Source organism: Vulpes vulpes, chromosome 3 (assembly GCF_048418805.1).
Source record: "Vulpes vulpes isolate BD-2025 chromosome 3, VulVul3, whole genome shotgun sequence".
Classification (NCBI taxonomy): domain Eukaryota; kingdom Metazoa; phylum Chordata; class Mammalia; order Carnivora; family Canidae; genus Vulpes; species Vulpes vulpes.
In genome coordinates, this window is record NC_132782.1 from 84,861,600 (window position 1) to 84,882,754 (window position 21,155).

General features: G+C 56.1%; 1 protein-coding gene across 1 annotated transcript; it reads right to left on the minus strand.

Annotated features, from left to right (window-relative positions):
- Positions 1-3,061: 3,061 nt before the first annotated feature.
- On the minus strand, positions 3,062-15,963 carry ARPC1B (actin related protein 2/3 complex subunit 1B). Its single transcript, XM_025986213.2, has 10 exons — positions 15,835-15,963; positions 8,931-9,007; positions 8,099-8,203; positions 7,447-7,669; positions 6,684-6,791; positions 5,634-5,840; positions 5,467-5,542; positions 4,502-4,707; positions 3,661-3,751; positions 3,062-3,395 (listed from the first exon to the last, which is right to left on the minus strand). Exons 2-10 carry the CDS (start codon positions 8,992-8,994, stop codon positions 3,357-3,359), a joined length of 1,119 nt encoding a protein of 372 aa, XP_025841998.1. The 5' UTR covers positions 8,995-9,007; positions 15,835-15,963; the 3' UTR covers positions 3,062-3,356.
- Between the last annotated feature and the right edge of the window lie 5,192 nt (positions 15,964-21,155).

Below are 21,155 nucleotides of genomic sequence, written 5' to 3' on the forward strand. Positions count from 1 at the left end.
TCAGAATTTCAGTGCTGGGAGGAAGTGTCCTGACACCCAGCATGGCTGCCAGGCATTACCTCATGCCATCCTTACCTCCCTGGATGGTGGGGATGGCAGCAGGGAAACTGAGGTTTGGCACAATCATGTGAACCACCTTCAGGCTTGGCCACTGTGCCGGTCCCTTCTCCTGCACCCCTTCGTGAGGGGCACTCTGCCTTGTGAACACCAGCATCCTTTGTATACGGTTCTGAGGTCAGTAACTGGTGCCAAGCAGGGGTTTGCCCTGTGGTCAAAAAGCGGGATTGAGTGGCAGAGATGGAACTGGATCCCTGACTTCCAGTGACTCCTGCCACACACATTCCCTGGGCGTGACCTTGCTGGAGCCTCAGAAGGGATACCAAAACTGCCCACAGCTGTAGCTGGTGGAAAGCCCCTGACCCTGGACCTGAGGAGCAGGACCCCCATCAGAGGTTTGCCAGAGCACCGTCCCCTCCCCTCACCCCTTGGAAGTCATGCCACAGCTCAGTTTCAGGTCTGTACCGAGAAAAAGAGGTTCTCTGAGAAGATGAACAAGAAGGTGGTAGCTGTTTGGCAAGATTCACGGACAGAGCACCCAGTCCTTGGCTCCAAGGGCTGCCAGCAAGCAGAACTAGAGCCACACGGGGTGGTAAGGAGGCATCTTCTAATGTGCTGGAAGCTGGAGGTTTGCAATAATGGCTGGCACGGAGAGGCCGTGTTTGGCCTGGGTCAGCAGGGCTCCCGGGGTGCCCAGGACTTGTCCTCGTCTTGTTGGACCTCTGCGTGAGACCAGAGCCAAGGACTTCCCTGATGTCTGCAGGCTGACGAGTGGTTGTACAGATCTCACCTGTGTAGCTGGGTGATGTGCCGGCAAGACTGTTGCCTTGAAGCATTTCCTTTCTGGTTCAGCTAGAGACCCTGACTTACATCAAGTACATGTCACCAGAGGCTCTTCCAGGGGGGCTTGGAAGTCAGACCTGAGATTGGATCCTGGCTCTGCCACCTCCTGCCTGTGAGACTTTGAGGAGGTAACTTCTTTCTCTAGCTTTGTTTTCTTTTAAAAAATGGTAACAAGGCCTTTTTTTTTTTTTTAAGGTTTACTTAGAGAGTGGGTGGGGGGCAGAGGAGGGAAAAAGAGAATCCCAAGCAGGCTCCACACTCAGCTGGATGCAGGGTTCGATCTCCCCACCCTGAGATCATGACCTGAGCCAAAATCGTGTTGGACACTTAACTGACTCAGGTGCCCCAAGGCCTTCTTCCCAAAGTGGGGACACAATGACCCCTGTGTGGTAGGATTCTCCCAGGTGTTTCTCCACTGCTTGCCCAGGTCATCCCATCTACTCCTTGTCCCTCATCCCTACAGCTTGTTGGTCCCCAGGGTCTGTGCTATCCCCAGGTCACCTCACACCCACAGAACTGCAGCAGCCACCTCATGTCTCTGCCAATTTTAGTGGCCTGATTCCCCGGGATGCCAAGGACATCCAGGAGCTGGTCTCTGGGGACCTTCCCAGCCTCACCACCCACCTCATCCCTGTCCTGCACCACATCAGTCCTCCAGCTCCTAGAAGGCTCAAACCCTTGCTCACAGCCCCTCTTGCACACTGACTTGCCTAGAATCTTCCCTCTGTCCCAGTCCCTCCTTTTCTTACTCCACCAGCTTCCTCCCCCAACAATGGTTATCATCATCAACTGCCCCCCCCCGACTATTAGCTTCTTGTCCCCCGCACTGTCCTTAAGGTCCTGTGGGGTGTGGCACAGAGGAAGGCCCAGAAGGCCTAGCTAGTGGTCTTAGTGTCCACTGGTGATGTGTACATCACAGAACAGGGTCCAGATCCCCTCCTTTCCTGATGGGACTTCCCACCTGCCACAAGAGCCTTGGCCATGCTTGGAGGAGCCCAACTTTGACCGTTTCCCGTAATACCTTTTCCTTCTTAGAAGCAGAAGATTGAGCCTGTCCGTTTTAAGCCAAGTATCTGTCTATACTGAGGGCAAACAGTTGACATCTACGAAGCCTCTACTTTAGGCCGCCATAGCTAAACAAGAGCATGCTTGCTGCTCATCCTTCTCTAAGAGTAAGGGGAGCCTGTTCGGCAAGGTCTCAGAAGAACACTGATACTCTGGGGTCACTCTGCACCCCTGAGGTGAGCTCTTAAAAAAGGGGTAGGTGAACACCTCCCTGGCCCTTCCAGGGCCAACAACAATCAAGTCAGCAACGGGACCAACAGCTCACTTTACAGAGGGCTGGTACAGGCTTTGACAAGCATTTAGAATAAGAGGAGTTGTGTGGCCTATCTCCTAGGATCTTAGAATTTTTATCTCATGATTTAAAGAATCATGGGCCTCTTCCGATCAAGGGGGCTATCCTGAGGGATAGACCTTAGAACAATCTGAGAGAAGGCCTGTTTAGGTAGCCTTTGACCTGCAAATGTAAGGACAGTTCACAATTAGGATCTGTGGATGTAATTACCCAGCTATGACTGAATAAATAGGTAAGTGAGAAGCTTGTGTTAAACAGAAGAGGCCCTCTGAGTGAAATAGGAATGAATGGGGGGAAATTGAGGAAATGAGCACATTTATCAGAAACCAGCTGCAAACATCAATTTCCATTAAAACCCAGAAGCAGGGGATCCCTGGGTGGCGCAGCGGTTTGGCGCCTGCCTTTGGCCCAGGGCGCGATCCTGGAGACTCGGGATCGAATCCCACATCAGGCTCCCGGTGCATGGAGCCTGCTTCTCCCTCTGCCTGTGTCTCTGCCTCTCTCTCTTTCTCTCTGTATGACTATCATAAATAAATAAAATTTAAAAAAAAATTAAAAAAAAAAAATAAAATAAAACCCAGAAGCAGCCTGGAAAGGTATGCAACCACTGGTCTAGGACTGTGACTACAGAGTGACAGCCACCAGGGTCTGCCCCCCCACCCCCACCCCCCGCAGGACTACATGGGAAAGGGAAGTATTCAGGAGAAGATCCTTAGGTTTAAGGATCAATTTTGCTGGTGAGCAGAAGCAAGCTACCTGTGCCCATGCAAATACGGACTTCTCCCAAACACAGGAGACCAGTTCTAAGATTGCTTTTTTATTACCTCCATGTTTTTGAAGCAGTTCATGACCAGCACAGTGCTTTGGGAACATTTTTGTTTTTAACAATAAATGAAAACATTTCTCTGACAAAAAGACATATGTTCCTTCAATAGGTAAGAAAAGCTTCCCACCCCTCCCCACTTTGCCCTCCCCTCTGGCTGGAGCAGTCTCCAGGGGGACCCAGACTACTACCCTAGAAACATTCAGCAAAGCGACCCTTAGCCTTCCTGACCCCCTTCCCCAGCAGTGGGGATGAGGGCAACATATTCCTCATGGGTCATTTGATCTTGAGGTCCTTCAAGGCTGATTCCAAGCTCTGGAAAGAGACAGCAGAACAGACAGGCTGGTTCTCACAGTGGTCCCACTCACTGCCATCCCAGCTCCAGCCAGGCAGAGGACAGAGAACCTGGGCTTTGGAGCTGGACAGAGTTGGTTTTAATCCAGCCCTAAAGGGAGGTGCACAGGGTGGTGCTACTCTTCCCCCTTCTTCATCCCAAAGAAGTGCCTTTCTTCTGTAGGGACGGAGAGGGCTTTCCAAGGAGGACGAGGGGGAGGAAGGGCCATGGTGGGCTAGGACTCACCTTCACATCCCAGATGCTCATGCCACCATCCATTCCTGTGGTGCAGAACTGTGAGCACTCAGCCTTGCCCCCGCTGAGCACCGAGATCTGGCTGCAAAGAAGAGGGGGGCTTGACGGGTCACAGCTGGAGCCCTGCTTGCCCTCTGGGGAGCAGCCAACTCCAGTGAGAAGCACTGGGATGTACAGTTGGGGTGCTCAGCACAGAGCCCGGGAGGTGGCCCGGGGGGTTGCAGGAGTCTGCTTTGAGGAGGAGCAGGAATGTGCAAGGTGCCAAGGGAAACGCAGGGAAATAGAACCAGATGTGCAACGGCATGAATCACACGTGTGTGGGGGAATGTCCAGGGTGACCGTGGAGCAGGATGGGGGCAAAAAGCAAAACCTGGAGCTGGGAGGACATGCGGGGTCATTCCGATAAGCCCTGAAGGCTGGGCTCAGGGGTTAGTCTGAAAACACTGGGCCTTATAGCCATGGGAGGGGGTCACCCAGCCAAGGGGCCAAGTCAGGAAGTCTTCCCAGGTTGCTGCAGGGTGGACACCTGTGGCTGGCAGGATTGGAGCGTTGTGGATAGTTTCTCTTCATCCTGCCTAGTTGCACAAGGAGGCAACAGCAGGACCACTTCAGCCTCAGCCCTGCCCTGCAGGGTTGGGTGCCCTCTGGTCATCCCACAGACCTTCTACACAGCCATGTTCAAAAAATGCAGAGCACACCCACTGCTGGGTTTGCATCCTGGCCCGATGTTATTTTTGTGCAACCTAGAGGGTCACCCCATTTCCTCAGTCAGGGCCTCCAGCCCCTACTTTGGCTTTATTTCTCCTCCCAGTGGCATCAGTCCCGCTCTCACCTCACGCTGTTCTTATGCAGTGAGTCTAGGCCGGAGCCAGAAGCCACGCTGCCCTCTGAGCTCGCCTTCTTGTCCAGGTTCTGGAAGCGCTCTCGGGCGGTCAGGCCACGCTGCGAGCTTTGCTTGGGCACGTCCAGCCGCCCACCAGAACTCAGTGTCCCTGTGGTGCTGTCATAGGTAAACAGCACCGGAAAACAGTCGTGGCCCTGCAATAGGGTGGGGGTATCATTGGAGCAGGCCCGAGGGCTGACACAGCACCCCTATCTTCGGTGTGAGTCAACAGGCTGAAGACCAGGTGTGACACAGATGGGAGCAGTCTGGCCAGAAGCTGGGTGGCAGGACTTGGGTGGAACTACTGGGAAGCCAGTGCCAGTTCAGAGACAGCTACGCTGACCCCAGGCATACCAACAGAGACCACATGCTGGGGGTGAGCATCTAGGGGTGCCCCCTCCCCTGGCAAGGCCAACGCCCAGTTGAGAAAACTTGTCCAAGACTCTCCTAGAAGCTTGGGGACCTTCTGCCCTGCCCAACCGGTTACACCCACTCTGGGCGAACACCCATAGCTGGATGCTTCTGTAGGCAAACCAGGCCTGATTCCCCACCCCCCGGCCCCCGGGACCTGAGGTTTGTTGAGGGGTGAAAAGGGATTGGAGAGATCAGTGGGCAGAAGGAGGGAGGGCAGTGCCCTTCTGGACGTGTGTTCCCAACTGTGCTGCCCCCACACAGCCAGAGTTAGTAGGGAAGCAGAAACCCTAGAGTGCAGGGCACAATTTTCTGCTCCCCCTTCTCCCTTCACAGCAGCCAGGGAGCATGCTAGAGACCAGGTGGCCCCTCCTGGCCTATTTGGACCAGGAAGGAAAAAAAGACTAGGGGCTGGGGGAGGGAGAGCAGGGAACCAGTAAAGGGCCACCCTAATCAGCACCCCTTCCTCTCTCCCTCTCTCCCTCTCCCCCTCCCTGCCTCACCGCTGCCACCAGACTGTTTTCTGTGATGAAGGTCAGGGCCAGCAGTGGCAGTGTTTCAGAGGCCAGAGTGGCAACACTGAAAGAGAGAGACAGAGAGGTCAGCCACTCCAGCCCCTCCTGCCCTGTGCCCATCACCCCCCTGCTGCCCCCCAGTGGCCTTTACTCACGCCATTTTCTTGTCGGCATCGGCTAGGCACACGGTGCTGTCGTGGCTGACCCAGGCCACGCGGCTGCCACTGGCCGAAAAGCAGACGCCGTGCACCCAGCCACAGCTACTGCTAGACTCAAACATCAGCTCCCCAAAGGGCATCTTGGAGCCCCACGGGGTGGGTGCTGGCCGCTCCTCCACCTCCTTGATGTAGGCCGAGAAGATCCTGCCAGGGCAGAGCAAGAAACAGACCTCCATGACTGGGGCGTCTCTCCCAGACCCACCCGGTGAGGTCACAGTGCTCAGCCCGGAACTGGTGGGAACCAGAGCCAGCTCTTCATGGCCTGAGTCCTCATGCTTGGGCCAATCTGGGCCTCGGTGCCCTCTGTGCAGCAGAATGGGGCCAGGAGGTCGCCCATGAACTCCCAGGGCCCTGGGGCCCTCATCTGAGGACTAACGACCTGACACAGCCCCTGGTGCTGTCCTGGTCTCCTCCAGGACAACCTGACACAGCCCCTGGGTCTCCTCCTGGTCTCCTGGTCCCTCTCTGTCCCAGGGCCAGCTTGGGGTCACCGGGCAGATCACCAGCTCCCCACCCGCCAACAGCGCCTCAGCAGGACATTACTGTGTCTATGTCCCGGGCCTCCAAAGGCGTCCTGGTGCCTGCTGGAGCAGAGACCCAGGCCTTGAGAGACCCACAGGAGCTGCGCCCAGAAGTAAAAACAGCCAATGGCAACTGGAGACTATATTCCAGGCCCAAGGTGACAAGGCAGGTGTGTTGCTTCTCCATCACATATGCCTTAGTGTGAGAAGGTAGAAGCCACTCCTTGTCCTTGGGATGGAAGACAAGGAAACAAGGACAGGAGGGCCTAGGAAAGAGTTCTCGCCGCCAATAAGCAGTGGTAAGGGGTGCGGTGCATCCTGCCAAGCCTCTCCATGGCCCGGAGACAGGACCCAGTGGTGACCCCTCCAAAAGTAAACATCACAGATGCAAGACTGAGGCCCCAGATCCCCCCGCAGGGCTCCCTCCACCTTCCAGTCCCCGGTTCCTGGGCTGACGTCGGCTCACCTGCACTTGAAGTCACAGGAGCCCGCGGCCAAGAGCACATTGTTGGGGTGCCAGTCCAGGCTGAGGACCGTGGAGCGAATGGGCTTCTTGATGTGCTTGCACACCCACCTAGACACACGGAGGGGAGGGGGACTGGTAGCTTCAGCACCCCAGGGACTCCACACTCCCACGCGGCCCTGCAGACCCCCAAGGTCCCCAGAGGGAGGGGCCTGGATCGGGCTGGTAGGGTACTGGGTGCCCTCCAGGTGGGAACTCCATCCCTGGTCTCCCTTAAGCTTCATGACAACCCTGGGACCAGCTCAGTCACACAGCAGCTAATTGGCCAGGGCAGAATTCGATTTCAGGTCTCCCAGATTCCAGCCTAGGCTCTGCCTACAGGGACCCAGGGGAAAAGATGATGATGGACCATGACATCTTGGACAAGTGACCTTATGGAGCCTTACTTTGCTCATCTGAAAAGTGGGGACAACTGATGCCCAGTCCAAGGGGAGGTCAGGGAGTGAGTACCAGGCTTTGTGCAGGGCCTTGTGCAGTGCCCACAGAGGTGGTCCTGCTGTGGTCTGTGCCCTCATTACTGAGACAGGGCTGTGGGAGTGCTCCTTGCCTCCCCTACAAGGTCCAGAGAGGACATTCTTCCCTAGTGGCATGTGAACAAGGTTCCTGAAACTCTGTCCAGTACTTTCTGGGACACTAGTCCCAACACCTTTTGGTCGGTGGCCCCGGGATCCCTCCAAACCGACTCTGACCCTACCTGGGCACTCACCAGTCATTTTCCTGCTCAAAATAGCAGATGGAGATGACACGGGAGCCACTCCCCACAGCAAACTTGTTCTCATGGGGGGCCCAGCGCACACAGCGGGCAGCCCGGTTGATCCGCAGGATGACTAGTGTGGGCTTCCATGTGCGGCCCTTCAGTGTCCATACGTAGGCATTGCGGTCTGTGCCACAGGTCACAATTCGGTTACTCTCAGGGGCCCAGTCAATGCCTGTGGAAACAGGAAACAGGCTGAAGCCATCCAAGCAGAGGTGGCTCTCTGGCATCCACATAGAAGGGGCTTAGAGGCCATAATCTGGATGAGAGCTGCTCCACGGGATGCCTGTAGAACTGATACTGAGAGTGTTACGGTTCCCAAAATATCACCAAATGTGCTGGAAAGCCAAGAGACAGAAAATAAATGAGTTCTTGGTAATGCTGAGCTGAGCTGCTGGATCAAGCCTTTCCTGAAGCCCAAAACATCTTCAGTTTTTCAGTAACATAAGCCAACATCATCCCTTTGTAACTTAAGCCAGTTTGAAATACTGGTTGTGTTACTCGCAACCCAAACTATCCTAACACAGTGATTGGGAGAGTGACTGGCTGACCCTGCATCATCCCATCTCCTTTCAAGAGAGTGATCCCAGTCAGTCTGACATACCTGTCACCTGCCCATTGTGCTCCTTGAGCTCATGCACCTTGACCCACTTGGCCCCACTCTTCTCATAGATGTGCACCTCGTGGTTGTTGGGGCAGATGGCAATCTCTGCAGGAGAGAAGGGTAGGGGTAGGTAGTAGGAGGTGGGGTGCATGCCCTGGTTCCCCCTTCCCTCATGACATCCCTCTACCAGGAGCACCCTTCACGCCACTTGGGCAACACGTGTTCCTTCACCCCCTGCCTTGGTGCAGAGTTCCTTGAAGCACCCTGCCACCCCTCCCCTGGGACTAGCCATCCTTCACCAGTACCCACTACTCGCAGGCACCCCGACAACAGGGGAGCTACCCCCCTCTGCTCCCCAACTCCAGCCCTGGGCTGCTTGCTGTTCCTGACAATGCCAGGCTCTCCCGCTGTGGGGCCTATGGCATGGCTGCCTCCCTCACTTCCAAAAGACCCCTGGCCACCTGTTCTAAACCAGCGCCTCTGCCTCCAGTGCTTTCCCCTCATCCTCTCGTGTTTCTCTCCAGGCTGTCTTCATTCCACCACCACCCCCGACCCACCCCCCCACCCCCCACCCCCAGTCTGGGAGCCCGAGCAGGACCTGCACTGGAGCTGGACGCAGGGCTGTGCTCTGGCCTCCACTCAAGTGCCCCTCGCTGGCTGCCCCCGCACGTTCCCAGGGCTCATCCCTCTTACACCCTCAGGACAGGAGGTGCAGGAGGGGGCCGGCCAGCCCTCCAAGCCCCAGTCCGGGGCGCCTGGCTGTTTTACTGCCCGCACACAGTCCGGGGGGCCCCCGCCCCACGTCATCCTGTGGGTCGCGCGCAGCACTCACGGGTGCGGTCCTTGTTCCAGGCGTGGCAGCTGATGGGCTCCACCAGGAAGCTGTGGTAGGCCATGGCCGCTTAGCTCCTGTGCCATAGAGAGGAAGGGACCCCGAGTCAGCCCCAGCTCTGGTCCCGGCCTCGCCTTCCCATGAGTGCTGTGTGCTGACCCTGACCCGGGTCACCTGTGCTCATCATCTGTGCCTCAGTTTCCTCAAGGATAGAGGCCCCCCCCACAACCTGGCAGAGGGGCAGAGTGAAGGGCACCTGGGTGGCTCAGTCCATTAAGTGTCTGCATTGGGCTCAGGTCATGATGCTGGGTCCTGCTCAGCAGGGAGCCTGCCCCTCCCCCCATCTTGTGCACTCATTGGTTCAAATAAATAAAATCTTAAAAAAAAAAAAAAAAAAGGATGGAGTGAGAATGAAATGAGAGGGGCACCAGCGCACAGCCCGCAGCCTTCCCCACCCAGAGCTCTGGTTCTCTGGAGAGGGAGGGGAGGATGCCGGCCTGCAGGTGAGAGCACAGACCCACACAGACATAACCCATCTTCATCCAGAAAACCACTTACTGCTCCTTCCATAGGGAGGAGGGGCAGGACTGGGCCCCAAGTGGGTGGCTGGACTGTGGGGTGAAAGTGGGTACAGAGGGCAGCACCCCTGTGCTGACTGCACCTCCCCAGCCTCCCCCCACTGCCACTGAGCTTCAGGGGTGCCCACTGCACCTGAGGTGGGGTGGGATCCCCAGCACAGTGAGGGGCAGTCCCCTCCCCCCCACACCCAGCTCTGCCCACCCCTGTTCCATTTGGCAAAGTCCTACTCCTCTAAAAAGGCCCAGAGAGCACATCACTTCCTCAAACCCATTCTCTCCTCACCCGGCACCCGGTAGGTGTTCAGGAGACCCAGCTCCCATGGGGTGACACCCAGTCCTGACCCACCCGTGCAGGATTCAGTCTCCCCAGCGAGCCCAGCGGCTGATCCCGGGGCACAGGGTCCTCGGGCCTTGGCACTGGCTGTTACCCCACCTCCAGAGCTCTTCCCCTAGGGGCCTCCACGGCCAGCCCCGCGTTTCCCCTTCCCGTCCCAACGCCACCTTCACAGCGAGGCCTCTCTGACCATCTCTGGCCACTGATTCAAAACTGCAGCCGCCGCCCCCACCCCAGCACTCCCTATTCTGGACTGAATTCCCACAGAGGATCACTATTGACCATTTGTTACAGGGTCCTCATCCACGTCGCCGGCTGCCTTTCTCGCCCAGCTGGGCCTTGCCGAGCTTGATGCAGACAGGTTTCACTTGTCCACACTGCTTTCCCCAGTGCCTAGATGCTTGGCACGCAGTAGGTGCTCGATAAGCTCTTTATTAAAAAATTAAAAAAAAAAAAAAAAACCACCAAAACACTACTGGGGTGCCTGGCCAGCTCAGTTGGTAGAGCATGTGACTCTTGATCCTGGGGTTGTGAGTTCAAGCCCCATGTTGGGGGTGGAGATTACTTAAAATCTTTAAAAACACACACACAAAACCCCACCACCGGGGCACCTGGGTGGCTCACTGGTTGAGCATCTGCCTTTGACTCAGGTCATGATCCTGGGGTCCTGGGAGCAGTCCTGTATCAGGTTCCCCACAGGGAGCCTCCTTCTCCCTCTGCCTGTGTCTCTGCCTCTCTCTGTGTCTTTCATAAATAAATAAATAAATAAATAAATAAAATCTTTAAAAAAAAAACCCACACACCACCATTTCCTGAATGCTCCTTACTTGCCAGCTCCTTACTTGCCAGGCATTTCTTTAATCCAGTATAGTTGACAATGTTATATTCATTTCAGGTGTAAAATATAGTCACTCAATTCTATAGGTTGCTCAGCACTCATCAAGATAAGTAGGCTCTAGGCCCCTTACCTATTACACTCATCCCCTCACCCCAGGTGTTCTGGACTTCAGTGCTTGGATGCCACAGCCCCAGTGACAGATGGAGAGGCTGGGGCTCAGTGAGGGGAAGCTACCTGCCCAGTCACACCTGGCAAGTGTCACCAGGAGCCTGGCTGCCTCCCCCACCAGTTGGCAGCTCCGCATCCCATGGACGGGGCTAAAAAAGGCTTCCCCCTAGTTCTGGGCCTGGGCCCTGGAACCCCCCGGAAACTAGGGAGCACCTACCTGGCCCCACAGAAGAAGGGCCACCTGTTCAGGCTGAGCTTACCCACATGGCTGGCCAGGAGGCCTCATGGGAAGGCCCAGCGCTGAGCCAGGGCCCTGAGGCCAGGGAGGGACGAACTGCATGTAGCCTACTGCACAGCCGGGCAATCCAGGGCTCCGGGACTAGCTGGCCCCAGGCGGCACCAGGGATCCTGTGGGGCCTGGCTCCCTTACCCCGGGCTCACCGCCTGCGGTCCCTGCTCCTCCTGCCAGCCCCAGATGCAAAATTTTCCTTTATAGCAGGAAGCTCTGGAAGGTTCCTGGGGCGGCCCAGGTCTGTCTCACGGAGACACACGTGCACGTACAGGGCAGGGACATGCTTAGAGCTCGGCACCAAGTGAGTCCTCAGTCCACACTGCTCAGTCCACAGCCCAGGCTCAGGCCGCACACGCTCCCGTGTGTTCAGCCTTGCACGTGTATACACAAGACACTCCTCCCTCCCTGTGTTCAGCCTCATGCGTGCACACACACACACACACACACACACACACACAAGCACAGTGCTCCTTGCCAGGGCTGCTTCCCCAGCCTGTCCTTATAAGGCCTCTTGTGGAAGGCAAAGGCCCCGGAAGTGGTGCTTTGGGGGCCCTCAGCTCAGGTCAGCAGGCTTGATGGGGACTTTCCTCAGCACTTCCGGTGCCTCTGGGCTGGGTCAGCACTGGCATCCAGCTTGGCTGGAGCCCTTCGTCACCATCCATACCACAGACCACAAGACTGAGAAGTGGGAGTAGCAGGTCCATCTGTGCTCATCTGCCCACCCCTCCCTTTTCCATCACTGCCAGGGAGGCATAGATCAGGCCAGAGGCTCACTCCCACACCCCAGCCAGGCTCTTGTTGGCCGCTGAACCAGGATGGAGGCCAGCCAGCCGCTGCCCCTTCAGCCCCTGGTGGCCCGGAAGCAAGAAGCCCTGTGGCTACAGCCCTGGGGTCCCTGGGCCCACAGCTCAGCAGCAGAATGCAACTTCCCACACGGTGCAGCTGCAGGTCTCTGCTCCTTGCAGGGTCTTGGTAAGAGTATCTAGAGGTGTGGGCCAGGCTGTAAGAGCCTGTTTAGTGTATGTTCCAGAGTTCCAGGCTGTGAGGATGGAGAGGTTGGGTCTGCTGAAGATAGCAGCCCCCATACTAGTGAGTAACACAGCCAAGAGGACTTTGGGAGCCCTGACCATGGTTTCCTGGGATCTAAAGATCTGCAAGTGGGAGAGAAAGGGGCCACAGGCACAGCGGGACAGGCGGGGGGTGGGGGTAGTTCAGATCACATCTATCAGCCAACCACACTTTAGCATGAATTCAGATAGAAATACTCATAGTACATGGAATTAACTAACATCTTAAAGGGTGTAGGGGATAGATACGGGTGAAGGGGCTGAGAGAGAAGGTGCATTTTCCCCCTTTTCATAACTTCTGCAAAGCAACTAAAACCAGCAGGGCCTCCGCAATGATTCCCAACCCCCTATGTTACAAATGAGGAAGTGGCAACCCAGAGAGAAGAGTAGCTTCTCTGGCCACTGTTGCCTCAGGGCAACATCCTCCTAGAGCAGAATCACTGGATTGTTCCCGTGGTCAGGCATAGCAACAACACAGCCTTCATACTGGGCCACCCCCTGCTGCGGGAACTTTGACTTAATCCTTCCCAGGAAAACCTCCATGGGGGGGACGGGAAGGCACCGACTGCCAGCCAGTCACCCTAAAGACTATGCAACTAGAGTTGCTTTTGCCCAAGCCTGTTAACAACACAAAGCCTCAGCCATGGCTCCGGGGAGGGGGAGACAAAGGGAGGCTGAGGCCATGGCCTCCAGGACACCCACCCACTTGTCAAGGCAGCCCTGTGAGCCAGCACCATGGGCCCATTTGACTGTTGAGGACAGAGAGAGGAACCGTGTTGGGACTTGGAGTCCACGTGCAGTGATCTGTGCCTCATTATCCCAGAAACAGAGGCTGGGGGAGTGTGGGTCAAATGTGGAGTCTCCCCTGGCTGGCTCCCCTCTGCCAGCCTAACGCCAGGATCTCTGTGTTCCCAGCGGCACGTCCCCTGCGTTCTTTGAGCACACAGTGAAGGCTCAGTACAAATGGGCTGGAGATTACCCAGGGCTGGGCGTGGGAGAGCACAGGGAAGAGCGGCATGAGGTCTGGGAGGGGTTTTGGGTCTCCAGAGTGTGGTTTCCATCCATAGGGTGCCATGCCAGAGACCATGCACCGGGGTATGGATGCGAACTATCTAGAGGCATGGTAGGTGCTTTGTCCACCCACGTATCCTCAGCACATAACAGGTGCTCAATACGTATTTCTTGAAGGCAAATTGAATAAATCCCATCCTTTTCTTTAGGGGATAGGCTCCAAGGAATGAATATGCTTTATTATTTCAGTGACATATGTATGCAATTTGTAAATATTTACTGGGGAGTATGTGTTCAGTTTTGTTTTGTTTTCTTCCTGATTAGGGTCAATGATTAGCAAAACTTGGAAATCTGAAATCTAGAAGATCCTCTGCTGAGCACTGGGGAAGAACTCAGCTCCCCTCAAAGCAAAGCAAGCCAGGTAGAGCCTTGAGCTGCCTGACCGAGGGCCTCAGGGCTCCTTCCTTACAGTGCTAGGGTCAAATTCTAACTCTCCATACCAACTGGATGCCCTCAGCCAATACTTCCTTCACATCTCTACCAGAAAAGGTTGGGGCTGAACAAGGCACTAGCTGTAGGTTCCTTATTGCTTCTAGAAAAACCTGGCCAAGGTTCTCTGAAGCCAGAGGTTTGGCTGTATCTGAGGCTAATCTAGGCAGGAGCCATCTGGAGCAGGATCTTGGCCCTACAGGCACTCAGGGAAGTCCCCACCCAGCTCAGACGCTCCAGGGAGTTGCCAGTAAGCCATTTTGTACACGTGCTAAGCAGTTACTCAACTTCCTGTTGTGTATGGAATAGGCCTTGCCACCCCAGACCAGCCAAAACCTCCTCCCCAACTCTGCTCCTGAAGTCTTAACCAGGCAAAAATCAAGTCAAGACACATAAATGAAAACAATCATAGAAAGCACCATAAAGCGTACTATTAAAGCAATCCAAACAAAACAAAATCCAAAAACACATAAAACTCAATGTTGGCAGGATTGTGTTGAAATTCTCATTTGTTCAGCCTTTCGGAAGAGCGATGTAAAAACAATTCAACAACCGCGTAGGAACAAGCAGAATAACACAAACAGGAACTTAAAAATTAACACTTTGGTGGCATAGATTCATTTTGGTAGTAAGAAAATAACCACCGACTTTTTTTTTTTTTTAAGCAAACATGTTCATAATAACCCCCTTTAGAATGGTGAAGGGTGGAAAAATCCAGATGACTACAAATATGGCAAGAGTAAATTGTGACACTAACATGTTGGGATATCATTTAACTATTTGAAAAGATCTGTGTGGGTTATGTACATAGACACACATAAACTACCTTTACCGGCATCTTTAAATGCACAGCATTTTTACCCACAGCTTTGAGACATAACATTCTTTTACCCCCAAGAGCAAGCCTAAAGGGTTGTTTTGGGTTTCTTTCGTGTTTTTTTAAACCTTCATTTTGTACATGAGGAAAAAGACTCAGAGTCAAGAATCGGGGATGCCTAGGTGGCTCAGTAGTTGAGCATCTGCCTTTGGCTCAAGTCATGATCCTGGGGTCCAGGGATCGAGTCCCACATCAGGTTCCCCTCGGGGAGCCTGCTTCTCCCTCTGCCTGTGTCTCTGCCTCTTTCTGTGTGTGTCTCTCATGAACAGAGAGATAAAATCTTTAAAAATAAATAAATAAATAAAAAATAAAACAAGAATCTCTCAAAGCCACACAGCTCCTACATGGCAGTTTGGGATTCTGACCCCCAAATCTCAGAGGTTAGCATCATCCAGACACTTTGGTAAGTGCGGGCAGGCCCTACAATGGTGGTGGCAGCAGGAAGAGCACGGATCTGTACCCAGGTAAGCCTCGCCACTTGAAAGCCCCCATTTTACAGAGGAGGAAGGTTGAGGTCCAGAGCCGTCAGGTGGCTTGCTAAGGAAGCTGGCGCGCTTAACCCCGGCCCGGGGGCCTCCCGGGAACCGGTGCCCGTGGCCGCGGGGCAGCACCACCTGCCAGGCGCGGGGAGCCCGCGGACGGCCTCCAGCTCAGCCCCGCCTTAGGCGGGCTCCGGGCTCCCCGCTAGTCCCGCCGGCCTCGCTGTCACCGCCCCGGGCGGCCCCGCTGGGTCCCCGCCTCCGGCGAAGGGGGACCCCTCCGGGTAAGGTCGGCGGCCCCGGCCCCGGCCCCGGGGCGCGAGGAGGGCTGGGGGCCGGGCGGGGCGGGGGAGGGGCCAGGTGGGCGGGGGCGCCAGCTCATTTCCCGGCCGGAGCAACCCGGAAGGCTGGAGGACGGAGGGGAAGTGACTGGGCGTGGGGCCCCCGCCGCCCGGAGCAGCGGGGGCAGCGGCCGCGGGGTGCAGCCGGGAGCGCAGGCCCGGGCGGCGGCGGGGTCGGGCCAGGGCGCCCCGCGCTTCCCTCGCCCCAGGCGGCCGCCCACCCCGGGCCCGGGCCGCCGTCCCCCGCCCTGCTCTCACCTCCAGGCGACCCCACGCCCCTGGCGAGCCCCCGCCCCGGGCCCCTTCACCCGGGCCCCCTCCCCGCGCTCCTGCGCCCCCGCGGGCGCCCCGCACCCTCCCCACCTGCAGGCGACCCCCCGCTACCCCCTGCGGGCGCCCCTCCCCTCCGGGCGGCCCCCAGCCCCCTCACCTCGGGGCGCCCCGGCCGCGGACTCTGGGCAGTCGACGCGCCGAACCGGCTCTGGGCCCCGCGCGGCGCCGCAGCCACTTCCTCGTGGGCGGGGGCGGGGCCTCGGCCTCAGCCCCGCGGGGACCGGGGCGGCAACCAGGGTGGCGGCCAGAGCCCAGGCCCCGCCCACCCATCCGGGGTGGGGGCTGCGCGGAGCCCCGGCGCCCCGCCCGGCGCTCATCCGCACCCGCCCCTTGCAACTTTACGCGTGGGGAAACTGAGGCTCGGAGCAGCAGCTGGGCGGGGTGCGCTCCATCCCTCCTCCCGGAGCCGATAGCCACGGGGCGCGGCAAGGGCAGGCCCGGAACCGGGTGCCCGCGGGCGGGCGGCCCCCGCCCCTCCCCCGCCCCTCCGTGCCCGCCGCAGCACCCTCCCGGGGCCGGGTGCCCGCGGGCTCGCACTGACGACTTCCTGCCCCTGGATTCCGCCGCAGTCCGCTTCTGCCTCCCAGCTGCCTGGTGGCCTGGTGGCCACATGCATGTGGGACTTGGGCCGAGTGGTCCCCAGGGGTCTTTCTATCCTTAGCCTCTGCCTCATCGGTGGAGATGTGGGAGCCCCCGGCGAAAACCCTCCTGCGCCATCTCTTAGCGGGGGGCTCCTCCCAGGAGTCCTCCCTCCCAGGCGCAGGCAGCAGCAAGCCGCCCTGGGGCTCTGTGGTCTTTCCGGAGGCAGGGGATCTGGGGCCAGACGCCCACCCTGACAGGTCCCGGGGCTTTGGCACATGGTTTTCTTTCTGCCTGGAACACTCCCCCCCCCCACCCCCGTCCCCCCCTGCAGGGTTTGTCTCTTAGCTCACTCTGTCCACAACCCGCTCTGCCCTGGAGGTGAGTGCGGGGCTCCCAGCAAGACCCTGTGCCCACCAGTCCCGGCTGCCATCAACACTGAATCCTGCCCCTGCAAGGTGGCTGGGAAGATTCCATGTCTCCAAACGTGGGAGCTCTTCCAGTAGTGAGCGCTCAGCAAGCCTCGGCTATGGTTTGAAAGGACCGCCAGCAGCCTTCCTGGCTGAGACTCCGAGGGGCTGGCAGCGCCCTCCCATCTAGCTGTGGCCAGTCCCAGCATGGCTGCGGGATGAACAGAAAAAGTTTCAGATGATCTGTACCAGCACCCCCTTCTTGTGGGGGACAAGTGCAACTTAACACAGGGGGCACATCTGTTGCCTCCCTGGCTTCTAGATGCCCAGGGAATGACCCCAGGGGGAGCTGGCCCCCACCTCTGGCATGGGCCTGATGGCTCTAACCCCATCGGCTCCTGGGGTCCCCTGTCCTGAGCTCATGAGCTCAGATGGCCAGGTAAAGCAAGCCCAGGACATGATGATGATGATGATGGTGGTGGAAGGGAGGGAAGACTCTTCTGGGTGAGCTGCATGAATCTGAACACGAAAGTGGAACAGCCACAAGGGAAGCTAGATGACATAGAGCTCAGGTGGAGGAAATCCCAGAGAAATGACCAGCATCCTGGTCAAACTCTGACTGGTCAGCTTGAGCCCAACCTGCTTCCAGAGGTTTCAGACCACTCGGACCGGTGAGCCGAGGACTCTACTGTTTCAGCTTGGTTTGGGTTGAGACTGTGTTACCCATCTCTAAAAGCATCCGGACACATCTTAACACCTGAGGGTTACCTCCTCATGGTGAAAACCAATTATAAACTCTGTGAGCGGGAACCGGGTTGGCTTTGCTCTGGAAGCCCTCCTGCACCTGGCGTTTGGGAAGCACTCCTCGTGCACCTGCTGCATGAGTGGATGAAGAAAGGAACCCCGACGAGTAGTCTTAGATAAATGAGCTTCGCACAAGGCACTCCTCTTGCAGGGCTGCCTCCATCTCGGACTCTGCAAAGTGAGGCAAACTCAGGATAAGCACTGCGGACCCCCCTCAGGGACCTGCAGTCGTGGAGGAAAGACCCAGCGGACAGGAAAGCAGATCTCAGGCCGGAAGCCACGGCAGGTGTTCTGTGAGCCGGCTCCCTAGGGGACCAAGTTCCCCAAGCCTGAAGTGAAGCCACTCCTGGCGTGGAGGGATTTCACTTGGAGTTCTGGAACAGTTCAGAGAGCTGGTTTCTTCTGGAAACTGCCCCTGCTCCACCCACCCCAGGGGAACCTGGGGTGAAGATGCTGCACTCCCCTTTCTCTTTTTTCCAAGAACTGCAGCTACTCACCCAGGCTGACTCTTCAGGGTTGGCTGACTTGGAGGAGGGTAATAACTTCAGGTCATGGGGGTATTTTCCAGCTTTCTGCGCCTTCGTCCTTGCTGCCTCCTGGTCACAAGAGGGCAGCCAAGCACCAGGCTTCTGCACTCTGGACGCCGTGGGCTGGCCCAGGCAATGGGGAGACCAGGGAGGAACACCTTCCCCAAGCACCCGGTCACATCTCCTTCTGTCTCCGCGTGTGCCCACCTCCAGACGGGGATGATGGGTCTCTCTCCCTGAGATCAAGGGACTGCCACCTGACCCCTGTGAGGAGGAAGAGGAGAAACCCCCGTGTCTCCTTTCCTAGGCCACGTGTGAGGCGGACAAAGCCCAGGAGGCCCAGAACAGGCTTAGCATCCCACGTCCCAGGGCCCCAGTGGGGGCCGCACCTGTTGCCCACACCCTTCCAAGCCACATGGTTTTGTATCAGTTCAGTTGGAAACTACAATGCAACCCCACAAGGTATAGTAGGGAGGGTGCCCTCCTGTCAGTTTCTGTGACACCCCCCCCCCCCCCCCCCCCCCCGCACCCCTGAGCCTGGGCAGACTCACCTGCACTTGCTCACTAGGTATCTCCACTCCCTGACCTCGCCCAGTAGGGGGCGTGCTTAGCAGTTACCCCTGGGGCTCTGGAGAGACAGCCCGGTTCCAATGAGGGCTGTCACTCTGCTCTCTGGACTTGGGTTTTGTTTTTTTTTTTTTAAAGATTTTTTAAAAAAGATTTTATTTTGAGACAGAGCAAGAAAGAGAGCACAAGCATGAGCTGGGGGAGCAGAAGAGGGAGAGGGAGAAGTAGATTTCCTGCTGAGCAGGGAGCCAGATGCAGGGTTGATCCCAGGACCTCAGGATCATGACCTGAGCTGAAGGCAGATGTTTAACCGACTGAGCCACCTAGGCACCGCTAAGATTTTATTTTTAAGCAATCTCTACACCCCACATGGGGCTTGAACTCAACAACCCCTAGATCAAGAGTCGCATGCTCCACTGTGACAGCCAGGCAGCCCCCCCCCTCCCCGCTCTCTGGACTTGCTTTACATCTTTAAAATATGGCAGTAACAGCTCCAACCATGTGGGGTTGTTGATCCCTGTCGGTTGCTTACTTTGGTGCCTGAGCCAGTAGCTATTATTAAGTAGTGCCTCAAAGGCATGGCTACAGCTCCCTTCCTGGGACACCCCCCGACCCCCCACCCCGTGACTGACTTTACCGAGGTAGCTTTCCAACTTTTTTTGGTGACAACCCACAGTGATACATACTGTGGCCTAGTACACACCCCCACTTATATCCGAAACCTAGGTATGGGGACGCACTCTTACTACATGCCATGCAAATGTTTTCTCCTTTCAGTTTTATCAAATGCCAGTCATGACCTACTAAATTAATTTTTACAGCCTCTAATGGCTCTGACCTCAATTTGAATACCTGTTCTAGACTATACTTCCTTTTTCCAAATTGACCTTGTATGTATTAGTTTCTTTTTTTTTTTAAGATTTTATTTATTCATGAGAGACAGAGAGAGAGACACACACACACAGGCAGAGATACAGGCAGAGGGAGAAGCAGGCTCCATGCAGGGAGCCTGATGTGAGACTCGATCCTGGAACCCCAGGATCAGGCCCCGGGCTGAAGGCAGCGCTAAACTGCTAAGCCACCAGGGCATCCCTATGTGCTAGTTTCGTATTGCTGCTGTAGCAACTTGCCACACAAGTTGGCTGGCTGAAAACACAAATGTATTCTCTTAACATTTCTGGAGGTCAAAGTCCCCAGTCTTGGGATGCGCAGTGTGGCGTTCCTTCTATAGGCTCCAGGGGAGGCTTGTTTCCTTCTTTTCCAGCTTCCAGAGGCTGCCCGCGTTTCTGGGCCCCGTGGTCCTGTGACACTCCCCGCTGTGGCCCCATCTCTGACTCACCTGCCTGCTCCCTCTCATAAGGATCCCTGGGATTACACTGGGCCCATCTGGATAATCCAGAATCTTCTTCCTGTTGCAAAATCTTTAATTACATCTGCAAAGTTCATGGTTCTGGGGATTAGGACATGGACATCTTGGGGGGGGGCATTATTCTACCTACTGAACCCAGTATTTGAATTATTATGTATAAATGAATAACCTAGCCTTATAATTTACATACTGATCAAAATGGGACCTGAGCCCACATGAGGTAGCTCATGCCTCAGCCACACTGCAGGCGCCTGGGGAAACCCTGACTTTTCACATCATTGCCTCCAGAGATTGGGCACAAACGGGAACTTAAACTACTTGTGTGATGGCTGTTGGGCCAACTGAAGAGTTGCCTAAGCAATCAACCTGGGTTCTGAGGCTGAACTCAGCCTTTCTCAGTATATTCTGGAAAGAACTATTGGATTTTTCTTTGGGTTGCATGATTCTTTGTACACTGCTTCCCACTCTCCCTTACTACCATTATGGTCTCCTGGGCCTATTATAGGGCCAGTGTCAAGCCTAAAAGCGGACCTCAGCTTTTCTGAGTATCCAACAGGAATTACTAATCCTGCTATTCCCATTTCATAGATGAGGGTACAAAGGCTCAGAGATATTAACTAGATTGCTCAAGGCCACACAACTTGGTGGAGCCACAACCTGACATCACAGCCCAAAGCCTTGAATCAAAGGACTTTGGCAATCACCCAGAGCACCCCCTCTCCTCCCTCATTGGTAGTTATGGGGGCCCTGGGCCCAGCCTGAGTCTTAGAGGTCATGGGAGGAGAGGGCTTGCAGACCCTGGCACGCCAGCACTGTGGGTTTCTCGCTGCCGTCACTGGGACGGGCCTTCTTCCACCAGTGAGAAATGGCCCAAGTTAAAAGACAATTCTGGCTAAGTTCTTGGAGGCAAAGTTAGAAACTTTCGTCTCTTTGTTGCTGTTTCTTTCATGGGATACAGTGTTTCTCTGAACACCTCTGGGCTTGCTGGCCAAACCATGTGATTTAATGAAAAAAAAAAAAAGTTTTAGCTAGTTTCTCTTTGGGGCCTACTCTTGTCTATCTGTGACAACAGCCTTGCTGATGCATGGGTGCAAACACAGATACACAAGGGGGCTCCTGCTATAGGGGTCCCGAGAGGCGGCTACAGCAAACAGGGAAGAGG

Excerpts from the sequence above, each read along its gene's own strand:
- ARPC1B (XM_025986213.2), bottom strand. The coding sequence starts at position 8,994 with ATGGCCTACCACAGCTTCCTGGTGGAGCCCATCAGCTGCCACGCCTGG. Across the intron at positions 8,204-8,930 it reads CTGGAACAAGGACCGCACCC|AGATTGCCATCTGCCCCAAC; the intron begins GTGAGTGCTGCG and ends TCTCTCCTGCAG. Across the intron at positions 5,841-6,683 it reads TCCTGTGACTTCAAGTGCAG|GATCTTCTCGGCCTACATCA; the intron begins GTGAGCCGACGT and ends CTGCCCTGGCAG.